Raw genomic sequence first — 15,582 nt, forward strand, 5'->3', positions numbered from 1 at the left:
ATCTAAATGTATGGTTATGTAAAGAAAACTTCAATATGCTATAGAGTTTAGCCTATAATGAAAATTACTAAGTATAAGATTTCACCAAAATATTAGAGTTGAATTACATTTTCCAGGGAACTAATCATCTGATAAATGAATAAGATATTTATCCCAATAATAAATTCATGTGGTTATATTTCAATAGAGATTTAAAATTGTAGCCTACAAATAAGATGAAATTCAAATGGTGCCTTAATTTCTTAAAACCCTCCCTCATTTCCCATGTTAAGAAGTCTTAAATTCTCAATTACTATTCACCCCTTTAACAATTGGATTCTACATATGATTTTAACTTTGGATGAGTAATTATCACTAATATAGGATTTAGAATTAATTCCTTTATTCCTTTTTTCCTCCTTCACAGAGGCTCGGAGGAAACGGGACATATGATGCTGAGGAAGGGCCAGTGTTGTGGCACAGGGCATTAAGCTACCACCTGTGATGCTGCATCCCATACCTGAGGGCCAGTTTGAGTCCCTGTTGCTCCACTTCTGATCAAGATTTCTGTTAATGCCTGGGAAAAGCAGGGAAAATGACCTAAGTACTTGGTTCCCTGCCACCCCAGTGGGAGAATTGGATGGAGTTCCAGGATCCTGGCTTAGGTCTGGCCCAACACTGGCTGTTGTGACCATTTAGGGAATGAACCAGCAGATGAAGGTTTTTCTTTTTCTCTTTGTGCGTTTGTGTGTGTCTCCCTCTATCAAATAAAATAATTTTAAAAAAAGATGCTGGGAGAGGACAGAAGAAGATCCTCATAAAACTTCATATAAGAAGAGTCGCAGGGCCGGTGTTGTGACACAGTGGGTTAAGACGCTGCTTGTGGAGCAGGCATCCCATATGGGGGCAGTTTGAGTCCCCACTGCTCCACTTCTGATCTAGCTCTCTGCTAATGACCTGGGAAATCATCGGAGGACAGCGCAACTGCTTGGGGCCCCTGCACTCACATGGGAGACATGGAAGAAACTCCTGGCTTCAGCCTGACCCAGCCCTGGCTCTTGGGGCTATTTGGGGAGTGAACTGCTGGATGGAAGACCTTTCTGTGTTTCCCTCTGCCTCTGTAACTTCTGCTTTTCAAATAAATAAAATAAATCCTCTTTAAAAAAGAGCCTCAGTAGAACTGAAGGCAGTGAAGGCCTGAGCAAGCATACCTATGAATAAGAGAATAAAAACAGTGGAGAAGTGGATTATCTGCAGGGTCACCATGATGAAGATGATTAACTTTGCTATCTACTAAAATTGAAGTCAGTAGGTGAAAATAGAAAGGGATTTATCTTGGTTACTGGCACACCTTGCTGTGTACAGAGACTATGTGAACAAACTGTATGACACAGTAGGAAGAGCAGGGCAGTATATCCTGGAGTTGTATACCTGCCACAGACTAGTAAAGTGATTGACAAATTGAAACCTCTAATACGAGTCTACATATCTCCATCTATGAAATGGGGGTCGTGGATAACTAGCATGTTAAGATCCATAGAAACTGTAAGGCATTTGTTGTTTTAAATAGTTTAAAAGGTAATATAATTTCAGCATTTGTATTTTATAAAAACATACTATTTGTAAACAGAGTAACTTACAGAAACATAGCTGGCATTAATATAATCTGATCCTGGAATACTTGCATCTGCTATCAGCTTCACTCTGTTATTATTATCTAGAAGAAAATATATAAAGAATTAATGATAATTGGCACATTGAACTACGACTACTTTTTTGAAATAAAAGTAATACAAAGGAGTCCATGATATAACTTCCAACTTTACAGATGGGAACAAAATTTAAAAATTCCCTCTTAATTTTACTACCTAAAGACAGTGGCTATTAATTTTTTCTTGCATGTAGTTTCAGAATTTTCTATACATGTATATGTTTAGAAAATTAAGTAGAAATGATGTGATACACAATGTGATATAGGTTACCTGTATCTTTCCATATGAGCATAAGCAAAGATACCTTGATCTTTACTTTAAAAAGTCATATAGAAAAATGTCATACAGTATTTCATGTTTGAGTGTAACATCTTATTTAGATCTCTATGATGACTTAATCTCACTTTATTATAATAATGCTAAAGATCATAATTGAACTTTTCTCATAAATGTAGGAGTATAGAGAGAGTATACCACCAGTAGGAAAATTCCCAAAGCAAATGTGACTTCAGATTTTGAAAAATATTGTCAAATTGTTCTCTATTTGGGTTAGTTTATACTCTGAATAAAAATGTTTAAACAATACTGTTTCTTCCTATTTTCACCACTACAAGATATCATTAAACATTTTCATGTATGTTCTTTCAATATAAATTGATGCTTCATGGAATTGTTTTGTTTCCTTAATAATCAGTGAAATGAAATTGAGCTTCCTTGCTTATGTTTATTGGCCATTTTTTCTTCACATTGATTTATTTGAGAAGCATAAAGATAAGGACAGACAGACTCAAGAGAGCTCCTATACACTGGTTCACTTCCCACATTATGACAATATCCAGGACTGGCCGGGTGGAGGGGAAGAAGGGTGGTGGCCAAAACCACGGGCCAGGAACACCATCTAAGTCTCCCATATGGGTATGAGAACTCAAATACTTCAGCCATCACTGCTATGTCTTAGGGTCTGTACTGACAAGGAAGCTGGAATTAGGAGCCAAAGCCAAGGATGGAAACCAGCTGCTCCAACATGGGATGTGGAGCATCCTGGCATCGCATCATAAACCCTGTCTTAACTGCTAGGTATCGGCCATTTTAAATGCCATTTCAATTAAATGCCTTTTCACACTTTCTTCTTTTTCTGTTTAAACATATTTTTGCTTAAAAGACTATATATAATCCTTTATCATCTGCATTAAGTTTTTCATTAGTCATTTTACATTGAGCCTATCCATTTTGTTGTACATAAAATTTATACTGGTATGTAATCATATTTCTTATTATTTTCTGAATATGTGTCATTCAGCCAAGTTGTTTGTTACACCAAATATCCTTACTTAAATTAATTTATAAGTTACTGCTGAAACTTTGAAGATTTTTTTCAAGCTTTGTCTTAAATATTTCAGTCTTTGATCCATTAGGACTTACTGGTTTTTAAGGAATAAGGAATATATATCTTTTGATATTTACTTGTCATTTGGAAAATAAACAGTTCCAATTTTTTATTATTCCATCCTTCCTCCATAATTCAAAATGTCACTTTTATCACAGATTTTTCTTGAAGTTAGGTCTATTTCTAGACCATGTATTCTTTTCCATCAATTTATTTGCCTATTCTTTATTTAACACTAAGCTCCCAATTACTGTTCTTCAGAATATTTTAAGGTCTGGTAAAATTAGAATCCCAATGGCATTACTTTTCTTCATAGAAAATTGTCAAAAATTTTTTTTCTGATTTTCTTTTATTAAGTTGATATTATAATTGGAATTACAGTGATAATTTTATCTAAACATGGAAATGACATAAAATATATGTTGTTATTTTAAAAGCTCTCTTGGTTTTTGTTCTCCTAAAGAAGAGGTTTAGGGAGACTGGGGGTGAGCTCCAGATGACCTGCCTAGTACACACAGGGCTCTGGGAGAATTGCTTAGCTTCCTTCTTCTTTAGTTCCCTCAGCCATGTCATTTTAATATTTATTTTATTTAATCTTCTTGAGGAAAACTTATGTTAAAACCTACAGGAAACACTAAATACATATGCTCATGTTTCTAAAACATAAATACATATGATGTGTTAACATGACTTAGCCATCTTGTTAGTAATTACAGTTACCTGTCAACTGTTTAGAGATGGGGATAATTAAGCAAATTTCTACACATGATTTATCTCCAAAAGATATTAAATTTTATATGATCTATTTTAATGACAGCAGCTCCTCCTGTAACCGAGGAAGGGAACCCGTCTTGTTTCTTTTCACTTGATATGCCCGCTTATAACTCTGAGTCACCAGCAAGTTAAACTTTCCTTCGTGATGTCGGAATATTAAGGTCACAGCGTCCTTTCAGACAGGGATCTGGAAATCTCTCCTCCAAGTATTTGCTGCTAATTCTAGTATCTTAAAGCCCTGTAAGCTAATCTCTTCTAAAACACACTATGGTATTTGAAATTTTCATTTTCTACATTACTCAAGGGAAACGATGCAGTCGCTTGTCTGGCTGGAGCTAAAAGTTAAGTTCTACTAACAATGAATTTAGTTTCCAAAGGGGAAAAAAATGTTTTCTCAGCTTTTTGGGTTCTCTGCAAGCACAATGGGAAAATATCAGCTTATTCTAGACATCCTGTTTGCTTGTTTTGTGTGTGCGTCCATGCATGTGTGTGTGTTGACTGGAATATACTTGCCCAGAGATGTGTTTGTGACTTAATATATACTTTTCAGCTTGATTTCTAACCAGGCAAGGAAAGTGGGTTTCTTATATCCAGACTAGAGACCCTAAAGGGGCTATTACTTAATCTTATTCATCATGAGGACTAATAGTTATTGAGTGCTTTCTGTGTTCTAGAACTGGATAAATGATCTACATTGATTATTTCATCACATCCTCATAATAATAACCTTGTAGGGTAGAGATCACTAAATAATCTTACATCTATCCTTTCACATCACTGTTAATTCTTAAAGCAATAATACTGTTTCTTTTTCTTCTTGATTGTGAAATGAAGCTGTATTTACCACGGTGAGTCAATGAAGCAAAAAGAGAATTAATATGGATGTCACTAATAATAAGATGTATTATATTAGGTCAATTAATATCTAATAAAATAATTTAACAAGTTAAAATGCTCTCATAAATAAATAAGGAAAAATAAAGCACGTACATGGTTTTATGTTTGGAAAACGGTTTTTTGCTCTATTCCAAGGCAAATCTGCATCAGTTGAAGAAAGATCCTGAAGAAATTTCGGTAATTCCTGCAAAATAAATCCACCGCGAAGTTTATATATATGTATGAGAAAAACAAGAAATTCCATTAATAATACAAAATTCTATATTCCAAAACCTTTTGTTTTTATATTAAAAATACCTAACAGTGGAAAGGCCAAATTAACAGTAATGAGTGTACCTAAATTTTCACCATAAACATCCTGAATAAAATGGGTCAATTAGACTCTTGCCCTGAGATAATTTTTTGGACGTGAGAAGCCCTCAGATCCTCAGATATGCTACCATGTTAGTGAGTCTTTTCCATGTGTTACATACACACACATACATACTATTATTTAATGTTTTAATGTCTACTTAGTAGGCAGAAGGTAGTGCAATGATTTATTTTTTGTTTTTTCTCCTCGTGCAGTGTGATTTCATGCCTATTAATTGGTATAACATTGGTCAGTTTGAGAAGATGTCAAAGGTCAATTCTTCTTCTCTGTCAGCATTGTTAAATCCAAGGTGGAATGCAAAGGGACAATTACGAATGGTCGGATGCACAAGAAAGGTCAGGAAGATCTATAACTGACATTTTGTGACACATCACGCTAGTATACATCTACCTTGGTTTTCCATTTTAGAAATCTCATTTGCCAAATTCCTTAAAAAGCATTCGACATGCTTGTCTTTCATAATTGTTCAACACAGTTATTTTTTTTCATTGGAAAATCTTCCCTTTTCTTTCCTCAGAAAGAAAATCTGCACGTTGTGTGCAGGTAGAGAAAGACCACATCTGAGTGTCGATGTGGTGGCACCAAAGGCTCAGCAAAAATTCTTAACCAAATAAGAGTCCTTGAGCAGCTTCCTTGTGTCAGGATGTTGGGGCTTCACAAAGGGAGGGGAAGACAGAGTTGGAAACTGAGAAATCGTGCTTACATTTTGCAACTATTTAATACAAAAGTCTATTTTATATTATTTTATATATGGTGTTGATAAGCCATACTCTGTTACTGGGTTGATTATGGGGCAGCAAAGTCAGAGTAGGTGGCTTTGTTATTAGGGCACTGAGGGCCTCACCGATCTTCCCTATTGAGCTCTTTCTCCTATCTTTGTTTTCTCTTTTCACTGGGATCAGAGATGACTGAGACCGTTTCTCATCCTTCTGCTTTTGCACTTTCTTCCCCTCTCTGGAATACCTTCCCTCCTTTATCATTTCATTGAACTTCTGCTTATCCAGATGTTCACAAAAAGCTTTATTTTATGAAGTCTTTTTTGATTCACAAGTGGAGCTGACTCTCATCTATGCATCTCTCTCTCACAATTCAGAGTATTTGCAAATTTTTGTACCTGTCCACTGTTCCTTCTCTACTATGAGCTGCTTTAATGGTAGGAATTATCACCATCGTCATCACATGTTCTAATACTTGTACCAGTTGCTTCTGTTATTACTGTACAGATTTCATCACAACTCAGGGACGTAGGTGTTGCTTTTTTACAAAAGATGACACTGAGGTGCAGAGAATTTGTGTTACTTGCCCAGTGTCACGTAGCTGGTAAGTACTGTTTAAATACTGATTTGCCAGATACAATATCTACCCCAAGAAAGTAGCTATAAATATTTACATGAATATGACAGTGTTAAAAGGTTTATTAAATACAACATGCGATTGCTTATCACAGCATAAGAATTTGCTTTTAAAAATACTTCTAACCATTGGTTTCATAATACTATAGTTTTAATGATCTGTAATTATTTTAAAATTTACTGTATGTGGGTGAAATGGTCATTTTTCCATTCATTTATTGTGTATAGCCATTGCCTGCGGTCCCAATAAACGAAGGTCTTTTTGCTGTTTACTTGTTAAACTTACTTGGCAAAATATTAAGCCATTTTACAGTAATGTCAATTTAAAACATGTTATCCCCAAAAGTAAAAAAGTAGGAAGAAAGAAGAAAGAAGGGTGGTGGAGAGAAGAGAGGGAGGGAGAGGGGCAGTATCATTATGTTCTTAGAATTGCACCTACAAAGTACATTCAATCTGTTAAAAACTAATTAAAATTAAAATAAAACAAAAATACTTCTAAAATATTAAGATAAAAATTTCAAAAAACTAAATTTTTAAAGCATGCCATCAAAAAAAGTTAAGCTAAAAACTTTTTGAACATAATATATGTGAAAATATTTTTGCTAATAAAACATTTCATCCATTCAGTCATGCATAATGCAATTATATTCGCTCTGATTCTGGTGAAATTCCACTTTTGCTCTTGAAAAATTGAGAGTTCTCACTGTATACATGCAAAAAAGAATTTTATGGTACCATTGATTTTGTTAAGTCCAGACCAATATTACTTAACAAGCATAACCAAAAAGCTGCAGGAAATACCATTAATCTTTTCACATTTTTGTTACTATTCCCTGAGAGACTGAAATGTTATAATCCTGAATTATTTAAGCCAATTGTTTGATTCTTTGTTTCATAAGTTCACACACTGTAAGAAACCCATTAAAAAATAAAATGTAAATAAAAATTTTGGTGACATTTACAAATCTATTTTATTTTTATAATATAAAATAATCATTTAAGTCGGGGAAGATGTTGCCAAGTCTTAAAATAGTGAACTCAATATCTACCTTATGTTTTAAAATAATTAATATATACTGAACTGATCTTCTGTATATAAAGAGAATTGAAAATGAATCTTGATGTGAATGGAAGGGGAGAGGGAGTGGGAAAGGGGAGGGTTGCGGGTGGGAGGGAAGTTATGGTGGGGGGGAAGCCATTGTAATCCATAAGCTGTACTTTGGAAATTTATATTCATTAAATAAAAGTTTTAAAAAAATAATTTCAGTTGATGTACAAAATGTTAAAACAAAATTATCAAAATTATTCCCATCTTCTAAAAATTTTAAAGTGACAAAGTCCTAGGCTTAATATCTCCATAATGTGTCACAAACTTTATTCCATAGTAATTTAAAAATTGGCCTTGGAAAACATCTACATTATTCACCTGCTTTTTAAAAATTTTCAGATGGTCTTAGAAATAGCATTATTTTTATAGTTTCTGGAAACATCAATTTCTGTCCTCACATTTATCTATATTACTCATGTCAACTAAGGAGGTAATCATTTAGTGTCTAAATCTACAATAATTACTTAAATATAAAACTACATGTACCGTAGAACCTAAACTTCACAGGTAAACAAACTGTAAGCATACGTGAATCTAGATTGCACCTATAACTGGATCAGTGAGGCCAGGCTTCCCAAGCAGGGGTCTGAAGAAGAGCACCTTCCCCTGACACAGTAGGTGAGTAATTCCGATCAGCTTGCACCAGAGGCTGCCCAGTGTAACATTACTATCCAAACAATCAACCTGGTAATTGGGTATTGATTATCAAGGCCAGAGTCCTTGGCGGCCTGGCATGCTTAAAATGGACATGAAATGTGACACATGAAGCGACTGGAGGTCTGGCAATGTTGTGACAACTGCTGGTAGCATACCGAAAATTCTTCTTGAAACTTTAGGTTGTTGTTTGTGCAAAGCTCTTCAACATGTTGCAGGAAGGATTTCTTGTTTATTGGCCTCCGGGTAAAGAAAGGTATAAAATGGAGTCATGTTAGATTGCATTCTTTGCTTTAGCATGGGCACAGGCTGCATGGTTAGCAAGTCAAAGAACACATTTCAAGAACCACCACAACACTGCCCTGTAAAGTCACTCTGTCATAATGACAAAATTAACTTTTAAAGTTCACTTCCTTTGCATTCACAAATACAAAATTCCTTCAGTTTTCCAGTGATTTTTTAAAATGAAGGATTTAACATTTTAGTGAAGAAAGTTTTTCAAGTAAATGGAAGGGCATAAAGTTATCATTGATTCCTAAAGCACATAATACTTCTTTGTCGTACAGAAAACATTTTATACATTACAAGGTTTTAGAAGATATAAAATATTGCAGTGACCTCATTCTCATAATGACATGGTTTTTAAACCCCAAGGAGTTTAAATATCCCCGTATTACTTCCCAAGCTAAAATACAGACATGCAGGCTTCACCCCAGAGAGAGAGAAAGCATTTCTCCAGTTACCATGCAATTAGTCATGCTTTTATGATTTATATCCAGCTTGGGGGTTTTTCTAACAAACATACAAAAAGGGAACCACACATTAAGATTCAGTGAGTTGGAGAATCTAAAGCTGATATTCTAAGAGAAGAAATATTTCACAAACTTACTTGATGGATTTTCTATAACTAAGTAACCTGCAACAGAGATTGTGTTAAATTCATTGAGATTTGAAGGGGAAAGCTCTTCCTGAAAGATTTCTAGATTAAAATTGCAGAATTATAAATTAGCAATATACAATATAAATACTTTTAACTAATATATGATCATTATTTAAAATTCTATTGCATTTTTTGAAATTATATTACTTGGACTCAAATAAGACCAAGTAATAATTCACTCCTCTCCCCAGCTACACCCCCAAATATTTGTTATTATTTTGTTAGGCATTTGGGATACTACGTTAAAATCAGATAATTTAAAAAATATAATGCATAGTATTTAGTAGTCTTAAAGAGCTAATGTGGATATTTATAACATTTTCTGTATTCACAAAAAGTTTCAAAACAAGGAGAATGAATCTATGAAAAACGACATCATGTTGTCTAAGTCTTGTTTGATGAGTGAGTTTGAATGATTACACAGCCATAAACTTTAAATTTATCTTTTTTGATAGATCACGGGCCAACTTTTTTTCATTCTGAAAAAACCTGAGATAATTTGCACCAGGTAAATAGAGTATGCAACACACACAAAGGTAGAGATGGGCACATCATTAACAACACAGGTTTGTCATGCACAACGAATTGGCACTGCAAAACCCAACAAAGTCATGGAATATAACACAATGATGTGAAAATATGAGGTTTTTCAAAATTCTAGATTTTAAATAGTATTAGGAATGATTTAACTCTATTCTTTTAGGAAAGAGTATAAGATTTTTTGAAGGATAAAAAGAAAACAATTGGATTAAAATGTGGCATAATGAATATTATGAAAGTGGTCACAAATAGATATGTTCAGTGAAGAAAACGTGAGACAACAGGTAGTATATCTCACTACAGTACAGGGATTGATGAAAACTCTGGGTTTGCAGCAGCAGCATGGTGGCATCTGCAGGAATGTCCCCAGGCAGGAGGAGCTACCTTCCAGGCTCTTACGGTAGGACCTGGGAAAGTATCCCAATATGAAAGATGGCATGGAAGTGACGAGGTGGCAATGCTGAACACAGTCCCGGTGGATAAGATTAAGAGCTTCCCAAAGACCCTGCAGCAGTTCTAACGGAGCAACAGAAAATGCTCAACTCTGACTAAATGGACATAGAGATGTTTGAAGGGCTGTTGAATCAGAAGAGTCTTAATTTAGGGAATGGAAAAAACAATGTCTGAAAATTGAGGGGCTATAAATATGTCCAACATAGTAATGGATGCAGTGGGAACTAAGGCAAAAATCAATCCTCCGTCCCCAGCAAGAACCAGCAACAATGAAAAAGTAACCACAGGCTAAACACAGTCTAGTCCTCCTTAGACAGCTGGTAGCCTCATGTCCCTATGTTGTTATGCTTTTCAAAAATTGAAAAGGGTTCCATTGGGCAAATCCTGATGAAGTGATTTAAATTATCAATGACCAAAATGCTTCAATTAGCAAGATCCATTTCCCTGTGACTGTGTGAAGATGGAAATTCTTGACCTGTGTATAGACCACTTTTATAGTAACAGGGAACATTATTCCATCTGTAACTTGTAAAATTTAACATACCATATCCTATTTAGTGACAGGCTTATGGCCCACCTATTTAAGGACAGACTGCCATCCTACAATGGAGAGATTCTTTTTCCTAGAAGGTTCAGGATTATTGGAAGTTGTAGTGGGAAAATTACTGGGACAGCTGGTACCTAAAACAAATGCTAGTTTTTGAGAAGTAATTATAAGTGGTTCAAAGAATTGGTATATATTTGTGAAATCTCTAAGACATATTAAGTACGAATAATCACATTAAAGTATAAATGATCAAGAAATAGCTAAAGCACATCCTTTCTCCTACTTTTAAAAATTTACTTGAAAGGCAGAGCAACAGAGAGGGAGGGAGAGAGGGGGAAGAGAGAAGTGGGGGATTATGGGGAGCAGAGAGAAGAAAGAAGGCAATGGATCTTCATATACTGGTTCACTCCCCAAAAGGTAGAAATGGCCTGGGTAGGACCAGGCCGAAGCCAGGGGCCAGGAACTCCCTGTGGGTCTCCCTGCGGGTGGCAGGGACCCATGTACTTGGGTCATCACATGCTGCCTCCCAGAGTATGTATTAACAGGAAACCGAATCAGAAGTAGAGGCAGGATTCACCACCAAGCACTCTGCAATCGGATGTGGGCATCCCAAGTGACAGCTTACCGCACCGTGCCACAACACCTACCTTTCTCTTCCTTTTAAGGTTTTAAGATATGTATTTGAAAGGCAGAGTGATAGAAGGGAGCAAGAGAGATGACAGAGACAGTAATATCTACTTGTTCATTTCCCAAATGCCCACAACAGACAGCACTGAGCAAAGCCAGGAGCGAGGAACTCCATCTATGGGTCTTCCACTTAGGTGGCAGAGACTCAAGTACTTCAAATCAAGTGATCGAAGAAAATATCCAAAGGAAATATCAAGTGATTCGAAGGAAATCAATTTTCAAATCAAGAAGGAAACATTCAAAATCATATAGAAAAATTCTATCAACGTTTTCAAATATTTTTAAAAAATGTCAAATGTAATGTGATTTTTAGACAGCTAAAGTACTGTTTATTTACAATAGTTAACATTTCTGTCAAAATATATTCAGTTCATTAGTGAATAAATCAATTTGAGAATCACCCAGATTTCAGTAAGATAACTGGCCATTTTCCAATATAAAGGGCTAAACACTTTTTATTACATGAATCTTAGCTTTCTTAATCCTACTCCTTTTTGTTGAAACGGGTATTATTTCACGTCTGGGTTCATTTCTTTAAAGTCTATCAAAAACTTAAATTCCACTCAGATTACTCCTGGTGGATCCAGAGAGAAACCATTTATTTATGTTGGCAGTGGTGATTGAAGACCATATTGTCACAGAGACTCAGCTTTCCCTCAAGGTCAATTAGTTGAAATCTATAGGGAATTAAAATATCGTCCTAATAGAGAGCCCCTGATGATAACCTATAGATGAATAGTTTAAATCAGCATGGCCAGCAGCATGGGACAAATGGAGAAACTTTCTACTTAACCAGTGAAGTTGGGTTAAAAATAAAAGAACTTCAAATACTTGCCCTGCTATAAAAATGTGTATTTATTGCCAGTAACATGATCTCACAATTCAAATAGCAAACTTATGAATAATCTTTCAGGTAAAACATAGTACTTCTTGGTTTTGTATAATACTGAATGAGTGTGAAGTTTTAGTTTATATGTTTCATTAAGTTTCTAATTTCTGATAAATTTACAGTGTCTACTGAAATTCTTTTGAGAACCCCTAAAGTTTGTTGTTTCTGGTTTTTTGTTTGTTTGTTTGTTTTTTGTTTTTTCCTGCTAGGCTATGAAATACTGCCCTCTTAGATCCTTCTTCACTATTTTACCAAATCATCAGTAGTGTTTCTGTGGTTCTCAAGCTGATTTAAAAATATTATCCCCACCAACAGTTAGCACTGTATAGTGGAGTCTAAAACATCACTGTAAGGGAAATAACACATTTCTAATAAAACTAAAAAACAGCCAGTGGGGAAGTGACACCTAGCACCTTTTCAACATGTCTTCTCATATCTGTACGGACAAACAGGTTTGAAAGGAGCCGTGGCAATCTGAAGAGCAGGTCTTTGGAGGCAATGTATTTCATTTCCATCACAGTTTCTCTAGTGTGTAGACAGTGCCCAGCACTTGATAGGATGATAGTTGTTTAATTCAGATGACATGAAGTGGCCTTTTAGATAGAGATGGGAATGCAACAGTCCCACTGATGTCAACAAGCTGAGGTCAACAAGCTAGGTGACAGATGTTCAATTTTCCTTATTATGAAGCCTTTTTATGTTAGCACATATGGAAACAAATTATTGAAAGATGTTTTATTTGGTCATCCATGTATTCTAAATTAAAACCATGAGTGTAACTTAGCTACCTCGAGGGCAATAGTGCAGGAAGCAGTAGATGGGAAACAGAGACAGCTGACAGCCATGGGACAGGCAGAGGAGGGTTCTTGGTGAGAGCAGGAGGCGGAACCTCTCCCACACAGAAGCTTTACAGGCTCTGTAATAGCGATGTGGCAGGTGAGCAGTACAGTTCTTCTGCAGGAGTCTAGAAGCAACCTCAGAAGACCACACTTGGAAGAAGACCAGGTCTACTTCCACCAAGGTCACCCATACAGCGGCATTCTCTGCAGGTTCCGATTCAACAGTTTAGCTCCATCAAAATGAGGACTTTGATCAGGACAATATTCACTGATTCTAAAAATGGACACTTGATATGAAATGGTGAGGGTTCTGTAAAAATGGAAGCATTTTTCTAAGGTATTGAGGGTATTGAGGTAATAAAGCAAAAAAAAAAAAAAAGCTAGTGGATTCTATTCTAGGATGACAAGGACAGACATTCAGCAGAGTTGCTCAACTAGACGACTTTTCTATTTGGGATACAGGAGGTCAACTGTGAGTACTGGGGTTGCAAATAGTTCTTTTATGTGCAGTGTCATCAATTCAACCTTTAGTTCAATCATAGCACCTTATTTTCACAAATATTTAAATATCATCAAGAAGTTCCACTGAGGAGAATATATTTTCAAAAAAATATTTTAATTCTGTTAATGGGAATTTGGAAATGAGTTAATCTGAAGTGAAACAGGGTTACTTATGGTTTCAAAATCCTAAATATGTTTGGGGTACAAGTGAATGTTAGGAGTATTGGCCCATCCAGCCTATATGGCTCATGGAGACTGACTCCTCTTTGTCTTTTCTTTTTTTTTTTAAGTTTAAAATGAAACAAACTTCACTGTCTTCCTCCATTCATCTCCTTTGTGTGAAGAAATTTATCATCTCTGGGCACTCAATTATTTGCAGGGTTCCCTGCTAATGCTGGGATATTGCTATGCTGCCTTAACAACATGTCAAAAATTTTGTACCAGGATACAAATGACATTTCTGCGCATCAGAGGAGTGCCTGGAAGCATGAGAAGTTAAAGGTTCCACAAAACATACTACTCTTTGTGTGCAGGAGGGGGTTGGAGAACTGAGAACAGGACATGTCACTGTGTGTCTTTACAGCACAGAAACGAGCTTGTGTCAAGTGTGAATTCAGATTCCACCTATAAAGTGGACAACTCAGTCTTTGTGCCATGGCAATAACAGAACACGAAGCCTAGAAAGAAATCTAGGTGAAAACTTACTCTCAAAGCAACACAACACAGCAAATTCTCAGGACATGCACATCATTAGTTAATGTGCATTTTTGATAAGATTAACTTTACAATATCAATAGCATGCAGTAGGACATGTGAGTAGAATGCATTTTTTTTTACTTTGAAAAAAAATGATGTGTTAAGCAGCAAGATGCTTGATATTCTGTACTTTAAAATATAGAACACACCACCTGACAAGATTCAAATGGTCACAACACAGCTCTGCATTACCACAGTAACTTACTGGATGACAAATATCTCCTTGCGTCTAAAGAAAAATGAAGAGTATCTGGAAGTAAAGATCCATTATTTATTTAGTGCACGCACTACATTATTTTTTTGAACATGAGCATTAAATATATAAAATTTCATTCTACTTGCAGGACATTTCCTGTATTCACATATTTTTACCATTGATTGCAAAGACAGTTTAAGACATGAGTAGAATTAAAGGTCAGAATGTGTTCAAGAGCAATAATTAAAACACAACGTATTTTACATAGGATTTCATATATCATCAAAGGTTATATACTCCTATAGAAGGCAAAATAAGACTTGCACTGCTAACAGTTTCCCCATTTCTTTAAGCTTCTCTCATGCTAAAATGTTAGTGTGTTGTTCCATTTTTTGAGAGAATACATTAATAAAAAGGCCATGTATTTTCTTAGACTCACTCTGTAGAAAATGATGCTGGAGAATACCCTGGGTCTTTGTTAAAAAGCCATTCACTGGTCTCCTCTAGTAGACTTCAGAATTAAAGATACACATATGCATTGTGACTTTCTTACTTACTAGCTATATGACACTGGAAAGTCATTTAAACTCTTGAAACATTTTTTAAAATCTGCAAAATGATACGACTACCTAGGACAACAACAGAGTTTAACACATATATTAGTTGCTCATAAACAGTAACGTTATTATGCAGCAAACTCTGTATTGAAAGTCAATTGTAATACTTCTTAATTTTACAAATGTAAGTAACAATAACAATATCAAATTTATTCTGATTTACAGTTTACAAAGCATATTCATAGCACTATTAAAATGGTAAGTTTCCTAAGGACATAATGCTATAACATTTAACAAGAATTCAACTTGCACATTTCTAAATTTACTGAAAAAAGAAAATCATTGAAGAAAGATTCTACAAAAATAGTAACTTTTACAAATTGTTCAGTTGTTTGATTAATTTTGCTGAGAGTTTCACTTTATCCATGATTACTGGATTGG

General features: G+C 35.2%; 1 protein-coding gene across 1 annotated transcript in view; it reads right to left on the minus strand.

The window, feature by feature from the left end:
- Positions 1 to 15,582, minus strand: part of PTPRQ (protein tyrosine phosphatase receptor type Q) — a 217,095-nt gene that overhangs the window by 21,643 nt on the left and 179,870 nt on the right. The window contains exons 36-39 of the mRNA XM_062202056.1: positions 9,126 to 9,152; positions 8,395 to 8,476; positions 4,843 to 4,933; positions 1,620 to 1,696 (exon numbers count right to left, since the gene is read on the minus strand). Coding sequence (XP_062058040.1) covers positions 1,620 to 1,696; positions 4,843 to 4,933; positions 8,395 to 8,476; positions 9,126 to 9,152 — 277 coding nt within the window. The remainder of the gene's footprint in view (positions 1 to 1,619; positions 1,697 to 4,842; positions 4,934 to 8,394; positions 8,477 to 9,125; positions 9,153 to 15,582) is intronic.

This window comes from Lepus europaeus, chromosome 10 (assembly GCF_033115175.1).
Source record: "Lepus europaeus isolate LE1 chromosome 10, mLepTim1.pri, whole genome shotgun sequence".
NCBI classification, from domain to species: Eukaryota; Metazoa; Chordata; class Mammalia; order Lagomorpha; family Leporidae; genus Lepus; species Lepus europaeus.